Genomic DNA, 17,250 nt, shown 5'->3' with positions numbered 1-17,250 from the left:
TAATGTATTAAATTAATTTTTTTGGCAATAAAATCTACTCATTTTTCATATCTAACCTAACCAAACAATATGTGAAATTAACTCTTTTTTTTCTTTCACTTTTCAGCTGTTAAACATGACTTATTATCTATATATACACACATATCAATTTGCAAAATATTTCAATAGTAAACATGTTTTGCAGATTTATGAATGATTACTTAAGAACTAAACTTCAATAGCAATTTGCAATTTACATATCGATTTCACTTTCATAACTCAAACTGAAGTCGGTACCTCAAAAGAACCAACGTTTTAGAGCCCCATTTACCGGTGAGGTGTTTGCTTGATTGCCACCATTCAAGCGTGCTCCAATGGAGCTACTCTCTCCCACACCCACAACGAATTTCTCATTCCATTCCCTCAAACCCCATTTCCAATCCTCCGCCATTAACATCAGTTTCCCTCTACCTTTAAGTAAAACGAAAAAGTTCCTACTTTCTTCTTCTTATCTATACTCCACTGTTCCTCTTCGCTGTTCTGTTGCAGTTAATTTAGCTTCAACATCCACTCCTTCTACTTCTTCTCTCTGGTCTCCGACTTTCGGCGAAAACCGCCACTGGAGGGTCCTCATGGAGAGACCCCCATCAGGGCTCAATTCAAAACCACAAGTCATTGATTATTACGTCAAAGCCTTGGAAAGAGTTTTGGGCAGGTTTGTGTTCCTCGTGTTTTACTGTTTGATTGTACTGCAGCGTTTTTTTTTTCTCACTGTTTTTTTTTTTTAATTTTATTGTTGGGATTATATGATTAGTGAGAAGGATGCTCAGATGTGTATTTATGATGCTTCCTGGGATACCCGCTTTGGATTTTGTTGTGACATTGATGAACAAGCTTCCATTGAGCTTGCAAGTAAGTAAAATGAATGTTAGCTCGTTTGTTTATGGGTATTGGCGTTTGAAAACAGTACTTAAAGTGAAAAGTACTCCTAAGCATCTTCAAAGAAACATTAATTAGTAGTTCTTCTCCTAGAATCACCTTAGTGCATTTTAGTGTTTTAAGAATTTTGAAGGCCTTTCTTTTCTATTTTCGAACCACACTAGGGATGTTTTGGAGACTGATTTTATAAGTGTTTTTAATGGGCTATAGAAACACTTTTCACCTTTTTAAAGTGTTGCAAACCTACCCTTTTGATAGATTCATCGATTTTTTTATTGGTTAAAACTTCCATGCTTTCACTTAAAGACAATGAAAAATTGCACCAGGCATTGCAATTTTTGTTGGTTTTCATAAGAGCATCTGTTACAGGAGTACCGGGGGTTATATCCGTTGAGCCTGACCCGAACTTCAGCTCCATAGAGAAGGATAATGGTTCTTCAACTCCTCCATTGAATCTGAAATCATATTCGCAAAATGGCAGCAGGGTATTGTTCCCTTTGGGGAATACCAAGCATTGGCTTGTTCGAATAGACAAGCCAGGTATTGGGGTGGTTACCAAGGCGCAAATGGTTGATTATTATGTTGAGATACTGACCAAAGTTCTGGGGAAGTAAGTGTAATGTTGTATGTAACGAAAGTAGTTGCTTCCATTTTGTTTATGATATTTTCATTGTCCCTCAAGAATGGTTATGTTAATTATCTGTAGTGACAAGGATGCCCAAATGTGTATATATCACGTTTCCTGGCAGTCTAGCTTTGGTTTTTGTTGTGAATTGGATGAGGAATGTGCGCGAGAACTAGCCGGTAATCTCCAGTTCCTATGACACTTATGCACTTTATTCTGTGAGTGATAGTTCTGTGTTGTTTGATGCTAATTCTCACGAGATGCAGGTGTTCCTGGTGTTTTATCTGTTCAGCTAGATGCAAACTTTGAGGCAGAGAATAAGGATTATGGAGGTTAAATCTTTTAACCTTGAGTAAATCTTTCGATTCCAATTCTTAGTTGTGGTTTCATTGCTTGAGATAAACAACTGTTTTTGCCCATTCTTTTCTAACTTGAAGGATTCTAATCCCTTTTTGCTTATGTTGATCCTACCTTACTTGGTGATTTCCTATATTTCAAAATTTTACCTTTTGGAATGTATAGTGCTGGCTTCTTAGATGGATGACTTGAAATTGTTAGGTTTGATTATTGAGTAGATATTGTTTGTCCGTTTGTTGGATTGATGAAAAAATTAACCAAAAGTCATAAATATTATTAGGATAAATTGTTGGTATATACTTTGAGAGAAAATACTTGCAGGAATTTGTTCGTTTGTCCTGAAGCATAACTGCATAAGCTAAAATAAGGTACTAAATAAAGAAGAGTGTGGGCAAAAAATGTTGGCCTACAATTGCAAATTTCAATTTGGTGATCTCAGCCTTCTTTTTATGGCTCATTGTCTTTTTTAATATATATATGTATTAAAAACTATATTAAAATCCTTCTTAGCTGTAATGGGGCAATGAAGTTATCTGAAATAACTATCACTGTTTATTTGGTTTGTTGTTGATAGTAGCTAAGCAAACAGGGAACTTGTGTTATATTTACATGTTATTTTAGTCAAGCTATTCATACTGTTCTGAACTGTGATTTTAATGGTAAATGCTAGAATTTTAATTTGATTTATTTGTAACTATTAACTCAATTTATTTCCAGTAATTCCTTTGAAATAGTTACCTGCATTTTTCAGGTAATATTGCCAAGAATCCTTCGGATCTACCAGATTCTTCAGGAACACATCAAACAACTCCTGTGAAAACAAAGAAACTATTTATAACTGGTATTGGCAATTCAAAACATGCTAGATTTTAATATTTTTACACTCACCTGTAGGATCACTGTCACTGATATTGTTCCACATTTCAGGTGTAGTTTTTGAATATGAACATCTTAGTTAGCCAAATATCATTGTTCTGTTAATGTTCTTAAAAAATGAACGCAGAGGCTCTTTAGTAGCTTCGTCATGACATGAGAAGGGGGTGGGGGGACTGGGATGTCTTATAACAGGATTTTATTCAGTGTGAGCCAAATGGCAACAGCCAACATGGACACAATAAGGATATTGTTAGGAACTAGGGTAGTATTGAGCTGTCTTTGTCCCATATCAGTTGGAATGGGACGACCATTATACTACTTAAGCAGTTTGGCTCTCCCACCTCAATAGTTGGTTAAGTACCTAATTGATATTTGGCCCTTTTTTAAGGGAAAAAAACCAGAAAATGTTTTATCCATTGAAATGTCTTTTGAAAAAAATACTTTTAAATGGAAACACACGTTTTGGGTGGAAGCAATGATTGAAAACTTCTCCTTTGATTATCTTCCTTTTTTAGTGTTCTAGAATTTTCAGAATCTTTTGATTTTAACCACCCTGGATTGATTTAAGGGTCAATAAAGCCAATGTAAACGTTCAGAACTTAGTGGGAAAGAGTTCAAAACATGGTGTCGCATACCTAGTATTTGTAGTACACGTTTATTTGAGAACTAAATGTAGTCGGGTTAGAAGATTGTTCATGAGAATAGTCGAGATCACTTTTGATCCATGATTTTGTTCTCAATTTCTTAAAACTCCTACTTGACACTGCTTATTGCTTCCAAAACGAGACAGGACTTTCATTTTATACATCAGAGAAAACCTTACGTGCTGCATTCGAAGGCTTTGGCAAGCTCGTTGAAGGTATGTTGCATCGATCATGTCATTTTAAACTCTAACTCAAAAGTTCTCATGATACAAAATCATGATGTTATTGATTACTTTTCTGAACAGTTAAGATCATAATGGACAAAATCTCCAAAAGGTCCAAGGGCTATGCATTTGTAGAGTATACAACAGAGGAGGCTGCCAGTGCTGCCCTCAAAGAAATGAATGGCAAGGTGAATAAACACGAGTTCTATTTCTCCCTCTCTTTCCCCTTGTTGCTTTCTTACCTGCCATATATATTTTCTGTGTTTGATGCAGATCATCAATGGCTGGATGATAGTTGTCGATATTGCTAAGCCTAGTCCTCGTAGATACGGTGGAAACCGCTCCTGACCATAGGTAAAAGTATTTGTCTACTTCGACGTCAAATTTTGAGTAATCAGTTAGAAACTTAGAATTTACAAGTTTAGCTCATAATGTTTGAGCCTTGAGACTTGGGAGATAGTCATTCAGCTCAGTGCCAATTTGAGGCAAGAGAAGAATTATGGAATTTTAGATGAAATTACAATTAATATGCACATAATATAAAAGAATTAGGAAGAGTAAAACTTACTACATCTTCCTTAAAATATTGATAAACTTTTTATTTTTGCCACATCAACATTAAACAAAATAAAAAAAAATCATGTTAAATGATTGACATTTAAATTTTCTAAAAGACATTTTGTTATATATTTGTAAATATTTTGATATGTAAATATTAAAATAGTTACTATTAACTGTTTCAGATTCAATTTTATTTTTAACAAATATATTTTTTTAAAAAAAGAATAATAATATGAAGGTGAGAGTGAAATGTGAAGTCTTTTTTTAGAAAATAAATAATCACAAAGAAAAGCATTGAAAAATATAATTTATAATTAGAAATTAGAATCTTCGAGATGTAGATTCTTTTATTATAAATAAAATTGAAAGTTTATCAACCTCTTTAATTTCAATTTTTTAAAACAATGATTTAAATTCAGATATTCTTTTTTGTTATTATTTCAAATCTACATCTAAATTTAGTATCTAAAACCAATATTTTATTTTCCCGTTTTTTAAAAAAAAAACTTAAGTGTACAAACACAATCTGTCGATATTTCCATCTTCTCAAACAAATAGGAATCGCTATATAATTATATTTTTGGAACCCAAAATTAGATCAAATGTTATTCATATCCAATGAGATTTATTTCCTATTCTTTGTCTACATATATCTGCCCTTTCCTATATATATATATATATTTGTTGATAATGTTGTTTACTCTCATTCAGCAAATCAAGTTTATTTTAGAGTTAACTCTTCAATCACATTAACGTCTTGGTACAAATTTTTATAGATTTATGGACTCGACCTTTCCTCAACTTCAATTACCTTTACAAGAAAATCAAATTTATTTTAGTTGTCATGACAACACAATGGTAGTATCCTCCAAACTCTTTTATTATGTTTGAGTTTGAATTCTTCTATGCTTTTAAAATTTGTTTCCTATTCTTGGTGTACTTTTAAAATTTGACTATGGCAACACATTTAAATTTGACTATGGCAACGCATTTAGATGTGCAAAAAATTTAAAATAAAATGTTCGCACTATTTTAAGAATTATTTACATGTAAAAATAATTAAAACTTATTTGATATACTTTTTTTTATATAGACAATTTTCAAGAGCTAATATTTTTTTTATTTGATTTTAGGTTTTATTTTCGGAAATTATGAACTTTGAGATACACTTGTAAGCTTTCGAATACCGTAAAAAGTAAGAATTTGTTTTTGTTTTCTACTTGATTTTTTGTTTTTAAAGTAATATTTGGAATATGAATAATGGGGTCTAAATTACATTAGGTTTGTATGTTAAGTCTATTAAAAGTTAGTGAACTAAATTTATAAGTTTATTGACAAAGAAAATATTTTGAATGTCTTTGTGATGCATTAAAATAACTTTTTGTAGACAGAATTAATTAGCAACTTTCACGAGATATCACTGTTTTCCTTTTTGGTTTGCTATGTTACAAGACATTACTTAATTAGAATAAAAGGTCCAAATTCACCATATTGAAAATAAATAATTTATTTTCGATTTCTAATTAAACTCCATCCCATTATTAGGAGGTGTTACATGATAATTTAGATTTCTTAAATTTTAGGATAAATATTTGAATTTTTATTCAATTTTTAAAACACAATTTATTTTTAAAAATTACTTAATTTTGGTATTATTACAAATTAAAGGGTTAAATGTTTTGACTTTTTTATTTTTATTTTTCTAAAGTTATAGATTTATGAAAATAAATAATGTATTCGTATTTCCAAGTTGAACCACGGAAATGGATACACGTCACCAAATATTAAATATATCTTTCCAAAATGCTGATGCCAGCTGGCAGTCAATTTACGTAGCCACGTTGAGACCTACTTTAGTAATTTGCGTTTACCAAAATATCAAAACCCTTTATTTCCCTCTCCTAAAAAATAGCAAAAGAAAAAACAATCATTTTCTTTTTTTCTTTTCTTTTTTTTAAAAATAAATAAAAAAAGAACCCTAGAAGCTGAATCATCGAAAACGCCCCCAATGTTCCTAAAAGTTCTTTCTCCCTTCTAGGGAGAATCGGACCGTTTATTCTCTCCATCCAACGGTTACCCTTAGTCGGCGACCGCCTTTTTCCCCAGTGGTTTTTATCATAAACCCTAGCCGTCTTCTCTCTGTCAGTTTGCTTGAAACTCTCTCACTCTCACCGATTCTTCATCATACTTTCGGATCTAATCTTTGAAATTCCTTTTTGGGTCTTCCTTCTTTGTTTTTCTCCGCTTCTTTTTCGGGGTTTTTCATAGCCTATGTAAATGGATCTCTTATTTTTCTGTATATTTTAAAACTTTTTTTTCTCTCTTTTACCTTTTTTTTTTTTTTTTATAGGATTTGAATCTAGATTATTGTAGAGATAGTGTGTGTTTCCGTGAAATTTTTTGTATTTTCTTCTTGATGTTGCATGTTTCTTTGTTTGTTTTCGATTTTTGATTTTTAATTTTTCCCCCTCTTCAAAATCTTTGGCGCCAAGTCTCCATTTTGAGTTCGATTATATTTTGAAAATTCCGAGTCATCGTGTTTACAGACACTGATTTTGACAAATGGGTGGTTGTTAAACGCCGGCGAGTTTGTATTTTTACGACCGCCGGTTCTGAATCAATTCGAAGAAGAAACAGAGGGCTGATTGTTGGGTGGTTGGTGCTGTTGATTCTTTATAGCCGTACGGCAATGCCGTCTGGGATGAGAAGGACAAGAGTGTTTGGTTTGGTAAAGGGTAGTGATGGAGCTAGAGTTTTGAGGTCTGGAAGACGGCTTTGGCCTGAATCGGGTGAAGTGAAGCTTAAGAAGTCAAAAGATGCTAGTGATTGGTACCCTATTATTGACGGCAGAGGAAATGGGGGTGGAAGTGGCCATGGTAGGCTCCATGGGAAGTGGACTCAAGTTCGAAATGTCAAGCCAAAGAGGGTTGTCGTTGTTAACATTCGTGAGGATGATGATGCCTGTGTTGTGAAAGTTCCTGAACCAGTGAAGGTCTTTCCTAGGATTGGTAACGATGACAAGTCAAGTGGTGTGGATAGAATGTTTGGGAAAGTTTATTCAAGGAAGAGGAAGAGGGGTCGTTTGGAAGATGGGGAGGTTTTTGATGAAATGGAGAGTGATAATGTTCTGTCAGGGGATAGGATGTTCGGACTCCGGTTCATTCGAAGACAGAGATCGAGGAAGACTGATGTTGAGCATTGGGAGTCTACTGCAGGTGGCCGTACTTCTAATCTGCATTTCCATAGGCAGAGGATTTTGCACCCCCGTGATTGTGCTCTTACAATTTTTGCCGGGAGTAGTGTCGATGGTGGCTGTTTTTCAGATTTTATACTCACGGTTCTTAGACATTTCAAGAGTCCTGGCCTTAGTGTGGCCAAGTTTTCTGCATTTTTGTTATCTAATCCAATCAATGAAGTTTTCGCTCTTAAGGGAATGCGTTTCTTGCAGGTATTGGATTGTACCTTCTTAATTCTAGTTGTATGTTTATATGTTTCTTAATAAAATTTTAAGCTTCAATATAATAGGGTACTGTCATGAAAATTTATGAAATGTGTACAGATTTTGTTGGTTGTTTCTTGATCTAAATAAATACTGTTGATTTTATGTGTGGAACTTTTTATTACTGTTAGGAGGTATTTCATTAATTTGAACTTAACCTATCCTTCAGGGCTATCCTCCAACGGGATGTTGTGGCATGTTTGCGATTTTTGGGTCCAGGCAATCCATTCCAATGTTTCATTTGGATTTTTCCGCCATTCCTCTCCCTTTTATGTTTTTGTATTCCGAGATGTTTCTTAGAGTAACTCGGATTCAGGCTCGTCTTGTATATAATAACAACCAGTTAGATGTAGATATAAGTAGTGATAGTGAAGAAGACAGCGTTGAAGAGCTACATGTTCCCAGTCCTGTAAGTTCTTTGGAACGTAAACCCATGGCCTTTTTATTTGATCGTCCTAAAACCCGATCTGTCTCACATCCATCTGTTAGAGCTACAAGGTTAGGTACTCGGACCATGCAATACAGAAATGGTTTCAGCTCTCGTGGTATAAGGAAGAGGAGAAGTTCACTGAGAATTAGGAGACCGAGGAGCCATTCTCTTGCTGCTATGCAAAAAAGTATTGGACCTTTAGCAGTCGATGATGTGAAACTTGGTGTATCTTTTCCTTCTGGAGCATCTTGCAACAGGCACAAGAGCTCAGCTGTGAGAGATTCTGCTGGGCGCATCAGAGAAACTAATTCTACTGCATTGGGATCAGCAATGGATGTTGACTCATCATGCTGCAAAGCAAATATATTGATAGTAGAAGCCGATAAATGTTTGAGAGAAGAGGGAGCCAATATTGTGTTAGAGTTCTCTGCATCGTGTGAATGGCTTCTAGTCGTGAAGAAAGATGGTTCAACTAGATACACCCACAAAGCCGAAAGAGTCATGAAGCCCTCTTCTTGCAATCGTTTTACACATGCAATATTGTGGTCGATAGATAATGGTTGGAAGCTAGAGTTTCCTAATCGAAGGGATTGGTTTATTTTCAAGGACTTGTACAAGGAGTGTTCTGATCGCAATATACCATGTTTGATTGCTAAAGCTATTCCTGTCCCAAGAGTGTCTGAAGTTCCAGATTATGTTGATAGTAGCGGTGCTTCTTTCCAAAGACCAGATACGTACATCTCTGTAAACGATGATGAGGTATGTAGAGCGATGACAAAAAGTACAGCGAACTACGACATGGATTCTGAAGATGAGGAATGGCTAATCGAGTTTAATGATGGGCTTATTGCAACAGACAAGCACCAAGAATGTTTCTCAGAGGATAATTTTGAGTCGATGGTTGATGCTTTTGAGAAAGGATTTTACTGTAATCCTGATGCCTTTTCTGACGAGAAAGCGCCTGCTGATATATGCACGCCTCTCGCTAGCCCTTCGATTGTAGAGTCTTTATATACTTATTGGACAAAGAAACGGAAACAAAGAAAATCATCTCTGATAAGGGTATTCCAGGTAGCTTTTTCTCACGCTGCTTTAACTTCTAAGATTTGTATGTGAATCTAGTCTCTGAAATTTCTATACATATCCAATTTAAGAATATTTTCTTTTTCATGGTCTATCTGTTTTGAGTGTTTACAAGGGTTGAATACCCTTTTAAGCTTTTACTTGGTTTGTTGAGGAGATTTGGATGAACTTTCATTCACAGGCTTATCAATCGAAGAGGAAACCTCCCCTGGTCCCTAAACCTATGATGCGGAGAAAAAGATCACTCAAAAGGCAGCCTAGCCAATCTGGGAGTGGTAGAACTCCCCAACCAAGTATTTTGGAAGGTAAAATTCTTGACAACAACCTTCGTTTTGATATCTGTTTTGAAAATTGTGGTGGTTTTGTGTCGCCAAATTCTAAAAAAAAGTCGGATAAAAACTATTTTTATTTCTTAGACCATGGTTTCGGTTTTGATAACAACAATGAAAAGTCGGATAAAAAAGTTTTAAATCTTAGTTTGTTCTATTTTCTACTTAAATTTTTAAAAGGTGCCCTCTTTTGACCCTTGTATATGGTATTAAATAACTAGGTTCCTAAAGTAGTTAGTTATGCTTAAAAGTATAAATTTGATTCTGGAATAGTTGGGAAAACAGATTTTTATTGAACTCGGAAGTCATTTTTCATTCAATATTTTGTTCAGTCACGATTTGGACTCGTTGGTTGGTTGCTGGCGCATAGTACTTCATTTTCACTTTGGTCGACACATCTAGAGCCTAAAACACATGTTCCTTCAGATTTTTATTAAAGAGTTGACAAAATCTGAAGACTAAAATGAAGTTTATATGTTTTAGATGAAACCTTAATCTCTTGATCTTTTTTACAACGTATGCAATAGTAGTAATGAATTGAAAGGGTACGAATTCTAAATCGGAAGGTGATTGTGCAGCCATACTTTGGAGACGAGATGCTGTGGAGGACCAGAATGCTATGCAGAAGTATGAAGAATCAAAGGCAGCAGTAGAGAAATGCATCGAAAACGCTGTTAGTAAGCGGCAAAGAGCACAATTGCTGTTGGAGAATGCAGATTTGGCCGTCTACAAAGCAATGTCAGCACTCAGAATTGCGGAAGCAATTGAAACATCGGACTCTCCTGAAGCTGCTGCCACTGCTGCTGCTTGTTTTCTCGAATGAAATTTTACTTTCGAGGATACAGCCACATTCAATTTTTCATCTAAATCCATGGCTTCTGCTTTTTCTTTGTTTTAACTGATATTGTATAGTATTTCATTAATGTGTACATTCCTATTTTGTATGTTTAGATGAATCTCTATCACCCCATTATGTACAATGAGATGTCCTGATTTTTCCCAGGTCGAAAATATACCCAACTTTGTGTACTTTATATATCTTATATGATATGATGAATTACTCTTCTCTCTATCTGCTCTAATTTAACTATTCAATCAGCACAAGTATAGGAGTATTCTATCTCTTTCCATGGTTCAATTCTCAAAATTGTTCTAAAAGCAACAGCTTGGCTTCACATTTTTAGCGATACTGATTAATAATTCGAAAAGGATGATCATGTTACAAGTTACATTTCCAAGATTTCCTTCTTGCTCTTTATCATAAACTTCCTTACATTGAGCTCAACGTCAACCAAATCCTCTGCTGTTCCTAAGTATCCATAAAGAACTTCCTCTTCTATTTTGTTACCCTCCATTTTAACTTCGCCATAGTTGCACTTTGCCACCTCAAAATCCTCTCTTCCTCGTCTGTTCTCGGAAAAGAATTTGTGGAGTCGTTCTGCATCTGTCAAACCAGAGAAGGTTGGCAGGAACTTCAGCACCATCACGCTTTGATCTGCAGGACACCCCAAACTCATTTTCACTCTTCCCTTCAGCAGGTTTTTACCTGTCATTCAGTGGCGTTAATGCTTCCACATCTAACAATCTGGGAATAATAATATGTATACACTATGAAGGTAAGAAATTCGAATCCACCTCCTCTTTGGTCAAACATATGATTTAACAAAATAGCATTAATTCTCCCACATTCGAGAATGAAATGTATACACACACAAAGTTGAAGAGGCGAGGAATTCAAACCCACTTCTTTCATCAAGAACGTATAGATTTTCACAAACAAGAAAAGAATTTACTTCCGATTGGGTATAGACATGCTATGTGGTAAAAGTAAAGTATAAACATCTGCCAGATGCTAATTAATTAGATAAGTTTGAAGTATAAAACATAACTTACTTCTCAAGAAAGACTCGAGTGCTTCAATTGTTACGACTCTCCACTTATCAGGACTGTTGTGTGACAGAGAAATGTTGCGGATGATAATAACAGGAGGCCAGATGATAAGATCCTCCTTCTGAACCACAGCTTCTTCCTTGGACAAAACCTCAGGAACCCATGTTACAGTGTCCTGGGGATGGACACTGTTCCATCCCATCAAAACGCATATGGCTTTGGCAAGACCTAAATGCTGAGCCTTCAAACCTACCTTGTGGGACATATAAGCATGCTTAACCAGGCGTTGACTATTCATAAATTCCTTCGAGTCGCTGCAAAGGCACAAATAGGCAAAGCTGGAATTAGTGACGAGTCAATAAAAAGATGTGTTACTCCTGGCAAATAGTATGCCTACAAAAAGGTACCAGTTTTTGGTCAAGACAGTAGACGTCAGCAAACTGAATAGGCTCAAAAACGTAAAGACTATCAAAATCACAAAGATGATCATACTCAAAAGTCACAACTTTAGCAGCTTAACATTCAGAACTACATTGGGAAATCTAATTCAAGGAAATTAAACCCCAAGATTTCAGAACTACACCTTGGGAAATCTAATAATTAACATTCAGAACTACATAGAGTCAAAGTACTGGAGATTAGAAGTTGATCTTGCAACAATTGGTAGTCAACAAACTTCATAAGAAAATCAATATCAAAACATGACAACAATCTCAAATTAACCTCCATCCATGAATGTTTAACCACCATGTTAGCCTCAATATTTTCACGATTTTCCAAAAACCACACAGGTGAGTTATGATTTTTTCAACTTATGAAAGATAACAAACCTGGAACCAACTTCAATGCAATGCAAACATGAATTGTACAAAAAAATGGGACTAAACAAAATCCCTTAAAGCAATAGAAGGCTCTGCTCCACTAGGGCTGAAATAAAGAAATTGGAGGATTAACCACGGCCAAAAATTCAAAATATGAGTTCCTAATTGTTCTCCCAATATTCTATACCGTCAACTCTTCCAATTGAATATTATATCAGATGCCACATATATATCTATCTCTAACAAGTAATAATGGGTGTAACAGCACAAAATGAAGATTATATTACAGAGCAAGCTACCATCAAATGATGTTTTGTAATGACTTAACATCTAAAACTGCCCCATCAAATGGTAGCCGCTGGCCTATATGTTTCATCCCGTTGTGTAAAAGAGAAATTAAAACCTTGAGTGCTCTGGTAAAAATTATCTATCAAGTAATTCTGTCATGCTGGTACTTGGGATGGCCCACTTCACAGACCAATTCCAATAATCTTCACGGTAAACTACCACTAAAAATCAATATGCATGTCAAAGAATGGTCATTATCACTAAAGAAGCAGTTGAGCAGCAATGGGGACCATAGGCATAGCACGGTGGCAGAAAGTCCAAGCCATTGATATACTCTCCTAAATTCTGCAAAATAAGTTAAGGAAACTAACGTTTTCAAGAGCATAGTTATGGCACGATGATAAAAATCAAAAGAGGCCATATCATCATGCAAAACTAAGGCTTGCTAAAGTGAACTGGCCATACATCCACTACTTGTTATATCATGAGGAGAAGAAAAACCAAATCAAAGCCTCTGTAGCTCGGATTTTATGAAGCTACAGTTAGTTTGGTTGTGACATGGTGTAATTGCTCTCCCCTTTTCATTTCTATAGTTTTTCTTCCCTCTTCTAATTGGAGAGGTTTTATGTAACTCCCCCATATGGAGTCCTTTTGTAATTTAATGTCATGAGTGAAATTGTTTCTTATCCAAAAGATACTCTCTCCAACCAAGGTCTCTCTGAGCTGATACTGCCCTTATAGTTCCAAAACATTGAAAACGAAAATTGGCCGATCAACATACCAAGGAAATTTCCTATGATCCATGCGTTGATGTGTGCTTTATAGAATATATAATCACCACCATGAACCAGTGATAAACAAAAAGACATATACACATATCTGTAGAGGATAACCTCAACTTCCATACATTTCACTAGTACTTGGAGTCCTTGACATGATTGTGCATTTCACAGGAAATACTGCTACAATTGGAAGAATGACCAATAGAATACAATCTCAAAGCTAGCTCTGAACAACTCCAAGTTTCCAAGGTCAATCAAATGACAAACCTTTTTGAAAGCGGTAGGGGTAGGTTTAAGTATATGGCTAGTCATCATTCTCAAACAAAATAGAAGCCGCTATCATTTGAAGTAGAGGTCTAATGATCAACACCTTGCAGCAGTCAAAAGGGAACCCTTAAAAGCTCCAAGATTAAATACCCCACTCTAATTTCCCCCTCACCCACCAAAAAGAAAAATGATGATGGTACACACACAGAACATAGAATCACAGAGACCATACAATTTGAATCTTACATCCCAAAGGAACACATAGAACCAAACCTTGGAGGTTAGTTCTTATAATCTTACTTGAATATGGTTGCAAAATAGCAATTAGGGAACTCTTGAGTCAAAATATGAAATGGAGTCTCCAGGATTAGGAAATAGGGAAGAAGACAGACCTTCTGCCACATATGATGCAATATAAACTACCGGCATTTCCTTGCTCCTTGTACTTTTTCCGGACACTAGGATTCATATTCAACATTTTTGAGCACTTCAAAAAGGCCTCATGGACCAATTGTTTAAACTCTTCAGAATCCTCAGGGGGTTCAGATTCTGTAGTTATTACCAAATCATCTGACAAGCCATCATCATTTACACGAGTGTAATCATTCCCTTCAGTTTTTTTCCAACTTTTAAATGGTTTATGCAAACTATTTCTGTGATCAACATTTTGTGACTTGATCCAGCTTGAAGGACCATACTTCTTATTGCCCTTCATATTTTTTGAACCAGATTTATATTTTTGAGCATGATCTGAGTAACTTTCATGTGAATCAGCAAAATTATGACGATTATATTTCGTATTTGGCTTCTTATATTTGTTGTGGTCAAATCCTGCTTTCTTGGATATATATCTGCGATCGTTTCCATCATCCCTCCACTGTTCACCACTATCATATAAATCCACAAGCCTACTGGGTGCATTTTCACGTGATGTAGCTATTCTATGATCGAGTAAGTTCATATCTTCCTCAAAGTACTTTCTTTTTTGCATATGATCCTCCCTCAAATTATAAGTGCGAACACCCTTTGTCATTCTCTGCACTCTTTCAGTACTTCTGTAAACCTCTCCATCGCACTTGGACATGTTGGACCTATGCAACCTCTCCTTCAAATAATATGAACCTACTTCTCTTTCAGGGCCATGATCCGTTATTGCGTAAGATGTTTGACCATACTGAGAATGGTTAATGTGTGACCTTTCATAATCTTGAGTTACTCTCCCCACATCAGGATAGATGGATCCAGCACCTGCATATTCATTGTCATCGTTTATTTCTTCTGTGCTTGGTCCTATATCAGGGTAATCTAACGCTGTCTGTTTTCTAAGTCTATAATGGTCAAGTGCTATTCCAGTTCTATAGTTTGCATATGAGTCATCAGCTTTTTGTAATCTCAGCATACTAGTGTTTGCAACTTTAGTTCTTGAAAAGTCTCCATGATCAGAAACAACTGTACTGGCGTAATCAACATAACCACGTGTTTGAGTAATTTTCTGCACCACACGAGATGGATCTTCATTTGAATTATTCACTGTTCTCTCAGGTTTAGAATAAAAATAGCTCCCGTGCTCCCCTCTAGGACTATTTTTTCCTCGTTGATGAGTAAGATTCCTTTTTCCACCTTGAAGATCAATTGCTGTATCTACAAGGGTCCTTTTTCCATATGAATTAAACTCTACAGGGTCCACAATGTCTCCATGGTTCCTTGTTGAAAACTCATCTGAAATTTGAAAGTAATGGCCATCACGATAAGATTCCAAACACTGGCTTGTCAGGGGTCCTGACGAAGAGCTCTCGTTTCCTCTGGAACAAAATCCTGAACTTGCAGCATATCCAATATTCCTTGAATTAAACCTCTGGCCTTCTTGAGCTTCTTGTGAATCTGTGACCTGAGGTTTATCAGAAACTCCATGGTTTCGAAATTGGAGTCTTTCATTGTCAAGACTTCGCATATCCACAGCCAAACTCAGGGGAGATGGAAAGAAGTCTTTATGAACTGCCGTAGATCCAATACCAGGATGTGAATTATAAGATCCCATCCCATTGCCCTCTTCTATAGCCAAAAGTTTCTGATCCGTCAACCTTTGCCCACGGCCATCTGACCATCTCCCTTCAATAATTTCCCTCTCTTTCCTAATTCTCAAATCACCATGCCTATACCGAACGTCATGTTTATAGTCAACAACTTCATCATTGTCAGCAGAAAATCTCCTTGGTTCAGGTGAAACCTGCTGCAAATCTGAATGTTGCCTGTGATCATTGTGCAGGAACCCTTCCTCATAGTTGAGCACTTTCCTCGATTGACCATAAGAATGTGAACTTAACTCAATATCATTGTTCCTTCCAGTTCTCAGATGCCAATCCCCGCCCCTCCTTTCAGTGTTATCAACCCTATGAACCAAACCCACTTCGCGTCGGGAACCACCAAATCTATGAGGGCTCAAACTTCTCCTAAGACGTGGAGATCGATCCAGTGTCTCCCGCCGGGGCATACCATATCGACCATGATCAAGATGGAGTCGATCTTGTACATGCAGTTCCATATTTTCGGGCTCTCTAACATAGTAATCTTCATGCCTTCGACATTGCATCTTTAAGTAATTAGTTGAATTACTCCTAACAAATCCTTGAATAATACCCTAGAATCGTCGAAATCGATTGTTTCGCACTAAATAGTCGGAATAAACAAGCAGAAACCTTCAATTCCAATGACCTAACTCACCCACTCGAAATATCGAACAGGAGGAATGTGGAGCGCTATCTGGAAAAAAGAAATGCAATAAAAATCTAACGAAAAGCTGATAAAGGGATTACCAAACTGAGAAAAAATTTCAAACCTTGGGAGGTCGTTTTTGAGAATCCATTTGATCGTGTCTGTGATAATCCCTCGCTTAAGCTTCCATTTTTTGAAATCAAGAATCACAAGCAAGAAATTTCTTGAGGAACGGGAACTGCTTTCATCCCATACGTTCGAGAGAGGGAACTATATTCGCTCTGATCTCCGAACAAATTTATAGAGACGAAATCCCACGTCTGACGATAAGGGCAAGTGACCGAAACCGATTATTTATAGCGTATTTATTATTATTATTATTATTTTACAAAGAATTGAAGTGTAGAGCTCGAAGCTAAAACACAAACACAACCAAATGAAAGAAAACTATGTAGAAAGAGCTTGAAAGTTCGAAGAAGAGAAGTTGCTTAATTGAGTTCTAAGCAACTCAAAACAATAAACAAAAATCTCAAACCACATCACTAACTACCCTTGGTGTGGACGTATGATAGTCACTCTCCTATCCCAAAGTGATTAAGTTGCCCTATGAGATAGATAGGCAATACACCATAACACTCTTGACCTTATGTATCAATTATTGAAGGGGCTAGTTAAATTAAGTCATGTATACTAACATTTACTTTTATATATATATATATGTTGGATGAAAAATTTATAAAAGAAATTATAATATTCTTTTATTCTCAAAAGCATCCTCACGTTCATAAATTTTGACTGTGGATGTCCTTTCTTAAGTTTGGACTCTAAGAGCACCCAAGTTTATGTCCTCCAAAATTTGGTGGTGATTTCAAAGTTTAGAGATAGAAATTAAAAAAAAACTAAAAAGATAAGAGTGTGACGTGATGAATTGTGTAGTGATAAAA

The 17,250-nt window shown here is 35.8% G+C and overlaps 3 protein-coding genes across 4 annotated transcripts; 2 read left to right on the top strand and 1 right to left on the bottom strand.

Annotated features, from left to right (window-relative positions):
* Positions 1-208: 208 nt before the first annotated feature.
* On the top strand, positions 209-4,238 carry LOC101208465 (organelle RRM domain-containing protein 1, chloroplastic). The gene is made up of 9 exons (XM_004140940.3): positions 209-694; positions 794-891; positions 1,288-1,528; positions 1,625-1,722; positions 1,810-1,875; positions 2,652-2,741; positions 3,567-3,635; positions 3,726-3,832; positions 3,918-4,238. Exons 1-9 carry the CDS (start codon positions 354-356, stop codon positions 3,990-3,992), a joined length of 1,185 nt encoding a protein of 394 aa, XP_004140988.1. The 5' UTR covers positions 209-353; the 3' UTR covers positions 3,993-4,238.
* A 1,927-nt stretch (positions 4,239-6,165) lies between these two features.
* Positions 6,166-10,612, top strand: LOC101207239. The gene is made up of 4 exons (XM_004140849.3): positions 6,166-7,653; positions 7,874-9,205; positions 9,399-9,522; positions 10,125-10,612. Exons 1-4 carry the CDS (start codon positions 6,895-6,897, stop codon positions 10,367-10,369), a joined length of 2,460 nt encoding a protein of 819 aa, XP_004140897.1. The 5' UTR covers positions 6,166-6,894; the 3' UTR covers positions 10,370-10,612.
* Positions 10,613-10,643: 31 nt separating this feature from the next.
* LOC101208223 lies at positions 10,644-16,804 on the bottom strand. 2 transcript variants are annotated; one of them, XM_031887327.1, is made up of 4 exons: positions 16,431-16,804; positions 13,987-16,354; positions 11,440-11,750; positions 10,644-11,092 (listed from the first exon to the last, which is right to left on the bottom strand). In XM_031887327.1, the coding sequence occupies exons 2-4, from the start codon at positions 16,182-16,184 to the stop codon at positions 10,773-10,775; spliced, it is 2,829 nt and encodes a 942-aa protein (XP_031743187.1). In that variant the 5' UTR covers positions 16,185-16,354; positions 16,431-16,804; the 3' UTR covers positions 10,644-10,772. The 2 variants fall into 2 exon arrangements, with proteins under 2 accessions (XP_031743187.1, XP_011656567.1); XM_011658265.2 differs by having other exon boundaries at positions 13,987-16,350.
* Between the last annotated feature and the right edge of the window lie 446 nt (positions 16,805-17,250).

Source organism: Cucumis sativus, chromosome 6 (genome assembly GCF_000004075.3).
Source record: "Cucumis sativus cultivar 9930 chromosome 6, Cucumber_9930_V3, whole genome shotgun sequence".
Taxonomy (NCBI): domain Eukaryota; kingdom Viridiplantae; phylum Streptophyta; class Magnoliopsida; order Cucurbitales; family Cucurbitaceae; genus Cucumis; species Cucumis sativus.
This window is presented reverse-complemented; position numbering and strand designations above follow the sequence as displayed.

Excerpts from the sequence above, each read along its gene's own strand:
- LOC101208465 (XM_004140940.3), top strand. The coding sequence starts at position 354 with ATGGAGCTACTCTCTCCCACACCCACAACGAATTTCTCATTCCATTCC. Across the intron at positions 695-793 it reads TTGGAAAGAGTTTTGGGCAG|TGAGAAGGATGCTCAGATGT; the intron begins GTTTGTGTTCCT and ends TTATATGATTAG. Across the intron at positions 892-1,287 it reads AGCTTCCATTGAGCTTGCAA|GAGTACCGGGGGTTATATCC; the intron begins GTAAGTAAAATG and ends CATCTGTTACAG.
- LOC101207239 (XM_004140849.3), top strand. The coding sequence starts at position 6,895 with ATGCCGTCTGGGATGAGAAGGACAAGAGTGTTTGGTTTGGTAAAGGGT. Across the intron at positions 7,654-7,873 it reads AGGGAATGCGTTTCTTGCAG|GGCTATCCTCCAACGGGATG; the intron begins GTATTGGATTGT and ends CCTATCCTTCAG. Across the intron at positions 9,523-10,124 it reads CCAACCAAGTATTTTGGAAG|CCATACTTTGGAGACGAGAT; the intron begins GTAAAATTCTTG and ends GTGATTGTGCAG.
- LOC101208223 (XM_031887327.1), bottom strand. The coding sequence starts at position 16,184 with ATGCAATGTCGAAGGCATGAAGATTACTATGTTAGAGAGCCCGAAAAT. Across the intron at positions 11,751-13,986 it reads TGCATCATATGTGGCAGAAG|CGACTCGAAGGAATTTATGA; the intron begins GTCTGTCTTCTT and ends GTGCCTTTGCAG. Across the intron at positions 11,093-11,439 it reads ACTCGAGTCTTTCTTGAGAA|GTAAAAACCTGCTGAAGGGA; the intron begins GTAAGTTATGTT and ends ACTGAATGACAG.